Here is an 11,532-nt window from a genome sequence, read left to right on the forward strand (position 1 = left end):
ATATATAAATTTTGAACTTGTAAGTTATGGTATAGGTTGAAAGAACAATCTTTATAAATGAAAATATAGTGTAAATCTAATACTATCTTCATTAGAAAGAACTTAAAGGATTAACAGGTTATAGTGATTAGATTTTTTTGAAAACATTGCTTTTTTGCTTTAATTTTTATATATATATGTCTTGAAAACCACATTAATATAAGGTTGGTACTACGAACATGGTGTGATTTCGAAGCTTAAATCACTAATACTGCAGTTTTTCGGCCTTGTGTGAAGAGTCATAAAATATGTAGGTTCAGTTAGAAGTCACATTACTTGAAGAGTCATAAAATGTGTAGGATCGGTTTAAAGGTCACGTTACCTGAAGAGTCATAAAATATGTAAAATCGGTTAGAAAGTCACGTTACCTAAAGAGTCATAAAATATGTAAGATCGGTTAGAAGGTCACGTTACCTGAAGAGCCATAAAATATGTATGATCGGTTAGAAGGTCACGTTACCTAAAGAGTCATAAAATATGTAAGATCGGTTAGAAGGTCACGTTACCTTAAGAGTAATAAAATATGTAAGTTCGGTTAGAAGGTCACGCTACTCAAAGTTTGTACTGAACTAATTCCTGTTGTTATGGTAACTAGAAGTAATGATTGTTTGCTCTCAAAAAATATTGTGTCACCACTAGAAAAAATTTTCGTTTTAAGGAATTGTTAATATATTTAACTTGTTTTATTGCCAGTGTGGTACAGCATGATTAAGTGGCTTTGTGCTTTGGACTCGTTGTCTCATCTGTCTGTGCCACATGACACCAGAGTTCAAAAGAATTAGCCCTATATGTCTTGTGCAGACACGACAAGGATTTAGCTTTTAACTAAATGACAATGGACAACAGTGTTATCGGGAATATAATAGTGTTTCACTATGAACTGTGTTGTGAATTACTTCTTTGTCTTATAGCCTAAGTTTATTTATTATATACATTTTAACAAAACACTGTAATCACTAATGTTTAATTAGATACATAAAGTACTCTTATGATAATGTACTTGCTCGCAAGCAGTAATTTTGTATGCTTTAACTGTAGTTTAGTCAAACAAATTATGTAGCCACAGTCATACTTAAATAAGCTACTAACTGTTAAGATTTACTTAAATTTCATGTCTCCTTTCATTTTGTATGAAAAACTGACACCAATTGCACATTTCACATTTACCATGTCCACTATTTCTAGACAAATGGTTATTTTACATTTTTTTATATTAATTACATAGAATTGTTAATGTCACACTTAATTGAACACTGAGTAATGGAAGGCTTAACAAACCCAAAGCTTCCTGACTAATAAACTATCTACAAGCAGATGATTTAATAAAACTTTTATTTAACATATTGTTTACCATTACTACATAGGTAACTTATATATTAACTTAGATAATAAGTGAATAATTTTCATCAGGTAGTTTTATATAGTAATAATAATCAATGAATAACTCCACCTTATCTCCCTTTTGAAGAGGAACAGTAATACTTTATGTATAATAACATAACATGTAATAAACTTGAGTTCTTTTGTTTTAGTTTGTACCATTTAGGGAGTTCCTATCTGGATCAAGTTGGATTACAAATCAGGCTAGATTAGCTAAAGAAGTGCTTGCAGAAATTCCAGACCAATTCATAGAATATATGAAGAAACGAGGGATTAAAGCTAAACTTCCACCTCAAGCTTCAGCTTCGCCTCCTCCAACATTCAGCAGCATAGCTGGAAGCTCAAGTACAACATAAGTTGGACCTCTTCCTTCTTGGTGCATGGAGCACTGAATATGACTGGAGCTATTTCACTAAATTTTAAGTTTATCTGTTTTTCATTCTGTTTCCCATTTTTAAAGGGATATTTATTGCAGCTTCTGCACCAATTGTGCCTATTTTTTTTTTCACCAAACATTTTTTGTATTTTAAAAGCACGATTTCCATCATCTGGCCTAGACTGTCGATAAAAAAAAAAAAAATGAGTATGGAGACAGGTATACATGACTACATAGTCATTTCACAAAATGTGTCATAATAAGTCTTTTTCTCAAACAAGCTTTAAAACTACTCCCAAGTTTGCTGTTACCTGTGCCATATTAAAATCCTGTTGACATATATATATATGGATTGATGTTTATTCACGAATACTTTGTCTTTGTTAAATGTAATTTTCATGCATATAATATTGTGAAATATTGTAAGAACTTGTGAGGGAAAGCAAAGAAGAATATTTAATACTATGTCAACCACATTATATCTGCCATATCCAGTGGCAACAAGGCCAATAACAGACCTCACCAAGCTGGGTGGAATAGGACAGATATGGTAATTGTCTGTTATAAGTTACATGAACAACAAATGTTATGGTGTAAAACAGATAAAGTAAATGAAGTGTAATTATGATGTCTCACTGTTTGTAACAGCATGTAATTTTATGAAGTATTTTAACCTTAAAGTCCTACTATTGTTAATGGCTTGTAGTGTTATGGAGTACTTTAACCCTAAAATCCCACTATTGTTAATGGCTTGTAATGTTATGAAGTATGTTAACCCTAAAGTCCCACTATTGTTAATAGCTGGTAGTGTTGCGAAGTATGTTAACCCTAAAGTCCCACTATTGTTAATGGCTTGTAGTGATGCGGAGTATGTTAACTCTAAAGTCCCACTATTGTTAATGGCATGTAGTGTTACAAAGTATGTTTTCCCTAAATTCACAGTGTTCTTAAATGTCTGTTGTGATTGTTTTTAATCTAAGTGTTTAATATAAGTGCCACTTTTATATAACTACTGTTTTGAATCATCCTTACATTTTTGCAATTGAGATTTTTTTCCTTTGATAATATTTTCACTAAAAGAATAGATATAACAAATAAAAGGCATCTTTTGTAGGAAACATATATTCAACAATAACAATAGTTTGCTATCACATAATGCTATATACAGTGACTTCCAAATTTAGATGATCATTTAGTACAAAACTCTAATAAGCTGACTAAATTCAACAAGCATTAGTAGAAGTTTTCCAATAGTGAATTGAGATTTATACTAGATATTTTTCAATTCGTGTTTCATGTTTGTTCTGTAAAGAATAATTTGACATTCTAAGTGTTTTTCAGCATATTGCTGACTATTCATTTATAGTACTTGTGAGTCCTTCAATTTGGACCTAAGACTTTGTCTTTTACTTTAATAATTGTTTATATTGAAGTATATTGGACTTATCTGTAGAACTTGTATTTCAAGGCTTAGAGCTCACTTAGATATTCATATGTACATGAACAAACTTGTGAAGAACAGATGGGCTGATTGTTATGTAAACTTTCAAGTGGTCCTTATATCTGTAGCTTTTGTCCATAACAGTATTTACAAAGATGCAACTGCCTTTTCTCGCACTTTTCTTAAAAGTAACAGTTTGAACACATTAAGTGAAAGTACTAGGCTCTTTCATCATGGTGAAATTCACCTGTTTTGGGGCCATAAACTTGAGATAAACAAAACTTTTAACGAGGTAAAAAGCTCTAGTACTTTCATTTTATCATTCATAAACCGAAGATTTGAATCAATCTGTATTCAATAGTTTATTCAGACCACATAAACGTATTTAACACAGAACAAAGTTTCTTGGCTTTACACACATCTTGTTCTGATCAGTGGAGTTCATATTGTGACTCCTGATGTTATGTATAATATCCATCTATTGCTTTTCCATTTTTAGATTATTATATTACTTGCTATGAGGAATTTATTGGTGTTTTGATGTGTGATCATAAGTTTTTATAAACAGGAAGTAGGTTAAGTGAAAATAAGTATCTGGAATTAAAATAAAAAGATAAATTATAAGCCAGGAAGTTATATAGATTTTTAATGTTAGATAATTGATGGATTATTATAAAACTAAATTATACTCAGTGATGCAAAAGCAACACCATTACTGTGGCCATTAGTAACAAATATTGTTATAACCAAATTATATTAATGTTATATTATGTGCTTTTTTGTTGTTGTTTTCAAAACTAAATTAAAAGTGAATAACTTAGTGTATGTAGAACCAAAATTTTTTTTGTAACAAAGAATTTTTATCCTATTTGCTGAGAAGTTTGTCTTACATGTATTCTCAAGTTAACTAGTAACTATAAACATGCAGATTTAATATAATTATGATATAATCACAATTACTACTTAAGTTATACTCGGTAGTTAAATAGTAACTCTTCACTCATATTGGAAACAATAGTTATTTTATTTTCCCAAATTTACATCTGTAGTGAGTTTCGACATTGTAAATTTGTATACAAACAACAAAGCAACATTAATTTCCTTCTATATTAACCTTTTTGGACAAGAAATGTAACAGAAAAATTCATTACAATCACTACTTCAAGATGTAATGAGAGCTTCGTAGTGAAAAAACTGTGAGTGAACTAGACAGTTACAGATATCTGTAAACTAAATTTCAGGTTTACTTTCAGAGAGATGTGAAACCTGTTAAGTAGTCAGATTATGTATATCAATTTTATTGATACTTTAGCCTTATTCATCAAGTTCCAACCTTTATAAATGTTTATGATAATCTTTTTATAAAGAATATGTGTAACTTGTACAATGTGTATCTGAAATTGAATCACCTAATCTGTTTACTTTTGTAACTCTTGGTTAGTTTGTAAGGATGTTTTCCCTTGTAAAAAACTTTTATTGTTTGGATTGTTTGTCATTACCTTCTTTGTAACTACATTTATATCCCTTGGTTTGTAAACTGTAAATTCCTTCTTTATAAATACGTTTGTATCCCTTGGTTTGTGAAACTGTAAATTCCTTTTTTATAAATACGTTTGTATCCCTTGGTTTGTAAACTGTAAATTCCTTCTTTATAAATACGTTTGTATCCCTTGGTTTGTAAAACTGTAAATTCCTTTATTATAAATACATTTATATCCCGTGGTTTGTAAAACTGTAAATTCCTTTATTATAAATACATTTATATCCCGTGGTTTGTAAACTGTAAATTCCTTCTTTATACGGCCCGGCATGGCCAGGTGGTTAGGGAGCTCTACTCGCACTATGCAGGTTCAAATCCCCGTCCTACCAAACATGCTCACCCTTTCAGCCATTGGGAGTGCTATAATGTGATGGTCAATTCCACTATTCATTGGTAAAAGAGTAGCTCAAGAGTTGGCGGTGGGTGATGATGACTAGCTGCCTTCCCTCTAGTCTTACACTGCTAAATTAGGGATGGCTAGTGCAGATAGCCCTCGTGTACTTTGCACGAAATTCAAAACAAATCAAACTAAACCTTTATAAATACATTTGTATCTCTTGGACTAATTTCTATAATTTTTTTTCTTTGCATCAAATTTCTGTTCATTTGTTTACTGTGACTATTTTTTTGCACCTAAATCTATATCCTGTAGTTTGTTTACTGTAACTATTTCTTGTTTTTTTGTACCTATATTTATGTTCCTTGGTTTGTTTACTTTGACTACTACTTTTCTGTACCTATATTTATGTTCCTTGGTTTGTTTACTGTGACTGCTACTGTTTTTCATACCTATAATTATGTTCCTTGGTTTGTTTACTTTGACTACTACTTTTTTTGTACCTATAGTTATGTTCCTTGGTTTGTTTACTGTGACTGTTTCTTTAGTGTTTATCAAAAAAAAACAAAAAACAATTGACACCAAGCCAGCTACCAACAATAAATCAGAACTACAAATACATACCTAGAAATGAAACACTTAATTAAATATGCTGTTTAAAGTATCTTATTTATGATGACTAGAATGCATGGTTTCAGCAGTTGAGTTTCTTTAATTTTACATTCTGCTTATTAATCACTATCACATCTTTGGATTTCACAAGGAAAAACAAAACATTAAGAATTTGTTGTGATGAATTTTTTCTTGTAAAAGTTTTTCTCTACTGTTAGCTTTAAACTTTTCTATGACAGTTTGTCTGTTCCCCTCAAATAGAACTTGTTTATTTCAAATATGGGTTATTTAAATATCTTGAGTTTCAATGCTTTGGTAATTTACTGAAATTGATCAGCATTTCCTACAAGTCTTCTTTTTTTTGTTCATTATATATCTTTGTGTTTGTACATGATGGCTTATTCCTATCCACATTCCGTAGTATTCTTTTGTATCTGATATTTTTTTCAGTTTTTGATATTGAAAAGTGTTCGTTGGGTGGTCTTAATAGACCTTTTGGAAAAATAACAATCAAATATATTATTTGTCACACTTTAACCTACCATATTTATACAATATGGCCATTGTTTTTTGTTGTCATCCATTAAAGATTTATTCAAAGGGGTCTTTTTAATCTTTCAGTCAGATAACTAGTCATTAGCAAGATAAGATGGCATTGAAGATCTGTGTTTTTCATGTAAACTTCTGTACAAAATTGTTCTTTATGGCATTGGTTTGAGCTATCAGGGGGGGGATTCAAAATCCAGATTCAGGCCATTAAAGTATTTCCAAGTTTATCACAAATAAAATAACATAATAAATAAAGTCAGCTAAAGTATTCATGTATTAGTTTTTTTAAAATTATACTTTTTCAGCAATAATAATGTTTAGTTTTACGAAGACTGTGGTAATTGTTTTAATTCAGCTATCTCTGTGCATATGAAGAATGTCAAGTAAGCATTTCTTTATATGCATTGAAAGTACTGTAATTTTTAAATCCACTCTACCATGTTGTTGAAACACAGACTAAATCATACTGAAAGTATTACATTACCCTCCATTAGATTATGATTTGTGTTCCTTAACACTTACGATACTGAGCAACTGTGCTTATGTATGTTGTGTTGTTAAATGAATAACACTTGAAATAAGAATGACATTTCAGAATTTTCTGAGAACACCTGAAATAAAAATGACATGTCAGCATTTCCTAGGAACACCTGAAATAAGCATGACATTTCAGCATTTTCTGTGTATGCTGTTGTTTAAATTTCTCTTCATCAACACCATACCTTCTGCATTAATCCAAGAAGTTTGTGTCATAATAACATGTACACGTCTGAAAGAAGCTAACAGTTAATCTCATTTAACATTATAAATGTTATTTTAAACAAAATTATTTTCTTTGCATTTTAAACAAGAAAACCATCTTTAGTAATGCATACAGAATTAAAAACTTTTCCTTTTTCTGCAAGCAAGCTTTTTTTGATTTGGTATGATTTATGTATGTAGAATCAGCAAAACTGTACAATTGTTACATTCTTGGTGGTGAAGCCATAATTTACATTTTCCAATGTTATTTTCAGTGCACAACTTTTGTTATGGACTCACAATGCTAAAATCTGTGGTTAAATTCCATATGATGAACAAACCACAAAAAGTTCATTGTGTGGCTTTGCATTAATACACACAAACAGTACATGAATGTATAATACAGTATGTGCAGTTTATGAGTCTGCTTGTGAAGTATATATATTAAATGATATAAATACTCTTTTTAATTACTAATAAGAACTTTCTAATCAATGTGTACATTTACATTTTATCATAAATGTTATTTTTATTTGTAAATTTCTAGAGCTGTGAACAAAACCATATGTAATTGTTATTTATGTTGTGTTTTCATAAAAAGGAACTTTATTGTTGTTATTCTGGGATCTTTTATAACTCATGTAAATGTAATTGATGTCTAATTATCAGAATAAACTCATTGCTCAATATTCATATGCTTATATGGTTCTTTTACAACAAATCACTTGGCTATTTCTCAGTTTTGTAATATTGCTAACAATGCAGCTTACCAACAGTGTTTTGTTTTTTAATTTGGTCTGTGTTTTTTGGTATTGCTAGCATACCAACCCCCACATTTTGTTTGGTCTGTTTTATGGTATTGCTGACAAACAAACCCTCACATTTAGTTTAGTCTGTTTTCTCATATTGCTAACAATCCAACCTTCACATTTAGTTTGGTCTGTTTTTTGATATTGCTAACAATCCAACTCCCACGCTTAGTTTGGTCTGTTTTTTAGTACAGCTAAGAATCCAACCCTCACATTTACTTTGGCGTTTTTTTTGTATTGCTAGCAATTAAACCCTCACAATTAGTTTGGTCTCTTTTCTAGTATTGCTAACAAACCAGTCCTCACATTTAGTTTGGTCTGTTTTCTCGTACTGCTAACAATCCAACCTTCACACTTAGTTTGGTCTGTTTTTTGGTATAGCTAAGAATCCAACCCTCACATCTACTTTGGTGTTTTTTTGTTTTTTTTTGTATTGCTAGCAATTAAACCTTCACAATTAGTTTGGTCTCTTTTCCAGTATTGCTAACAAACCAGTCCTCACATTTACTTTAGTCTGTTTTCTAGTATTCCTAAGAATCCAACTCCCACATTTAGTTTGGTCTGTTTTCTGATATTGCTGACAATCCCTCACATTTAATTTGATCTGTGTATTTTTTATTTTTTTTGTATTTCTAATAAACCAACCCCTACATTTAGTTTGGTCTGTTTTTTGGTATAGCTAAGAATCCAACCCTCACATCTACTTTGGTGTTTGTTTTTTTTGTATTGCTAACAATTAAACCCTCACAATTAGTTTGGTCTCTTTTCTAGTATTGCTAAAAACCAGTCCTCACATTTACATTAGTCTATTTTCTAGTATTCCTTAGAATCCAACTCCCACATTTAATTTGTTCTGTTTTCTGATATTGCTGACAATCCCTCACATTTAACTTGATCTGTGTATTTTTTTTTTTCGTATTTCTAATAAACCAACCCCTACATTTAGTTTGGTCTGTTTTCTGGTATTGCCAACAAACAGACACTCAATTTTAGTTTTTATGCTATTGCTGACAAACAATCCCTCACATTTAGTTTAGTCTGCTTTCTGGTATCACTAACAATCCAACTCTCACACTTAGATTGGTCTCTTTTTTTTGGTATTGCCAACAAACAAACAATTACATTTAGTTTCATCTCTTTTTATGCTATTGCTGACAAACAAACCCTCACATTTACTTTAGTCTGCTTTCTGGTATTACTAACATTCCAACTCCACATTTGGTTTGGTCTGTTTTTTGATACTGCTAACAATCCAAACTTCACATTTAGTTTGGTCTGTTTTTTTTAATTTTGGTATAGCTAACAATCCAAACCTCACATTCACTTTAGTGCGTTGTTTTTTTGGTATTTCTAACAAACTAACTCCCATATTTAGTTTGGTTTGTTTTCTGGTATTGCTGATAATCCTGCACATTTATCTTCATCTATGTTTTTTTTTGTATTTCTAACGAATCAGCCTTCACATTTAGTTTGGTCTGTTTTCTGGTATTTCTAACAATCCAACCTGCTCCCCAGTGACACAGCGGTATGTCTTACAATTCTAGAAATCGTGTTTCGATACCCGTGGTGGGAAGAGCACAGATAGCCCATTGTGTAGCTTTGTGCTTAACTTGAAACAAGAAAACAATCCAACCCCTACATTTAGTTTGATCTGTTTTATGCTATTGCTGACAAACAAACCATCATATTTAGTTTAGTCTGCTTTGTGGTATTGCTAACATTATAACACCACATTTAGTTTGGTCTGGGTTTTGGTATTGCTAACAATCCAACTCCCACATTTAGTTTGTTTTGTTTTTATATCGCTAACAATCAAACCCTCACATTTACTTTGGTGTCTTTTTTTTTGTATTTCTAACAAACCAACGCCCATATTAAGTTCAGTCTGTTTTATGGTATATCTAACAAACCTGCTGCCACATTTAGTGTGTACTGTTTTCTGATATTACTAACAATCTAACCCCCACATTTAGGTTGGTCTGTTTTCTGGTATTGCTAACAGTCCAAATCTTACATTTAGTTTGGTGTGTTTTCTGGTATTGCTGACAATCCAACCCCCACATTTAGTTTAGTCTGCTTTCTGGTATTGCTAACATTCCAACTCCATATTTCATTTGGTGTATGTTTTGGTATTGCTAATAATCCAACTCCCACATTTACTTTGGTCTGTTTTTTGTTATCGCCAATAATCCAACCCTCACATTATTTTGGTCTGTTTTTTTTGGTATTTCTAACAAACTAGCCCACACATTTAGTTTGGTGTATTTTCTGGTATTGCTAACAAACCAACCCTCACACTTAGTATGGGCTATTTTTTGGAATTTGGTAATAATACAACCCCCACATTTAGTTGGGCCTGTTTTCTCTTAATGCTAATAAATCAACTCTTACATTCAGTTTTGTATGTTTTTGGTTTTGCTAAAAACTAATCCCCACACTTAGTTCGGTCTGTTTTCTCTTATTGCTAACAAACAAGTCCTCACATGTAGTTTTGTCTTTTTTCTGGTATTGCTAACAATCCAACTCCCAAATTTAGTATGGACTGTTTTCTAGTAATGGTAACAATCCAACTCCCACACTTAGTTTTTGTATTTCTAACAAACTAACGCCCGCATTTCGTGTGGTCTGTTTTCTGATATTACTAACAATCCAACCCCTACATTTAATTTGGTCCGTTTTCTGATATTACTAATAATCCAACCCACACATTTAGTTTGGTTTCATTATTGGTATTGCCAACAAACAAACACTCACAAATAGGTTCATCTCTTTTTTTTTTATGCTATTGCTGAAAAAGAAACCCTCACATTTACTTTGTTTTCTCTATTTCTAATAAAACAACGTCCACATTGAGTTTGGTGTGTTTTCTGGTATTGCTAACAAATCAGCTCCCACATTCAGTTTGGTATGTTTTCTGGTATTGATAACAAACTAACCCCCACATTTAGTTTGTTCTGTTTTCTGGTATTGATAACAAACTAACCCCCACATTTAGTTTGTTCTGTTTTCTGGTATTGCTAACAATCCAGCTCCGATACTTACTTTGGTCTGTCGTTTTTTTTTGTATTTCTAACAAACCGACTCCCACGTTTATTTTGGTCTGTTTTCTTGTATTGCTTACAATCCAACTCCACTTTCAGTTTGGTCTGTTTTTGTTTTCGATAATAATCCAACTCTCACATTTAATTTGGTCTGTTTTTTTGGTATTTCTAACAAACCAATCCCCACATTTAGTTTTGTCTTTTTTCTGGTATTGCTAACATTGCAACTCCACATTTAGTTTGGTCTATTTTATGGTATTGCCATGAATTAGACACTCACATTTAGCTTCATCTCTTTTATACTATTGCTGACAAACAAACCGTCTCATTTAGTTTAGTTTATTTTCTGGTATTGGTAAAAATCCAGCTCCCACACTGAGTTTTCTGGTATTGCTGATTGTCCATCCCTCATATTTACTTTTGTCTGTTTTCTGGAATTTCTAACAATCCAACCCCCATATTTAGTTTGATCTGTTTTCTGGTATTTCTAGCAATCCAACCACCACATTTAGTTGGATGTGTTTCCTGGTATTGCTAACAAACCAACCCCCAACTTATTATGGTCTATTTTCTGATATTTAGTAAGAATGCAACCCCCACATCTAGTTTGGCCTGTTTTCTCTTATTGCTAACAAACCAACTGCTACATTCAGTTTTGTATGTTTTT

The 11,532-nt window shown here is 31.5% G+C and overlaps 1 protein-coding gene across 1 annotated transcript in view; it reads left to right on the forward strand.

Annotated features, from left to right (window-relative positions):
- LOC106472934 (copine-8-like) overlaps positions 1–4,104 on the forward strand; it is a gene marked incomplete at its 5' end in the record, with an annotated part of 26,125 nt that extends 22,021 nt beyond the window's left edge. The window contains one exon of the mRNA XM_022401469.1: positions 1,572–4,104. Coding sequence (XP_022257177.1) covers positions 1,572–1,775 — 204 coding nt within the window. The remainder of the gene's footprint in view (positions 1–1,571) is intronic.
- Between the last annotated feature and the right edge of the window lie 7,428 nt (positions 4,105–11,532).

This window comes from Limulus polyphemus, unplaced genomic scaffold, assembly GCF_000517525.1.
Source record: "Limulus polyphemus unplaced genomic scaffold, Limulus_polyphemus-2.1.2 Scaffold5747, whole genome shotgun sequence".
Taxonomy (NCBI): domain Eukaryota; kingdom Metazoa; phylum Arthropoda; class Merostomata; order Xiphosura; family Limulidae; genus Limulus; species Limulus polyphemus.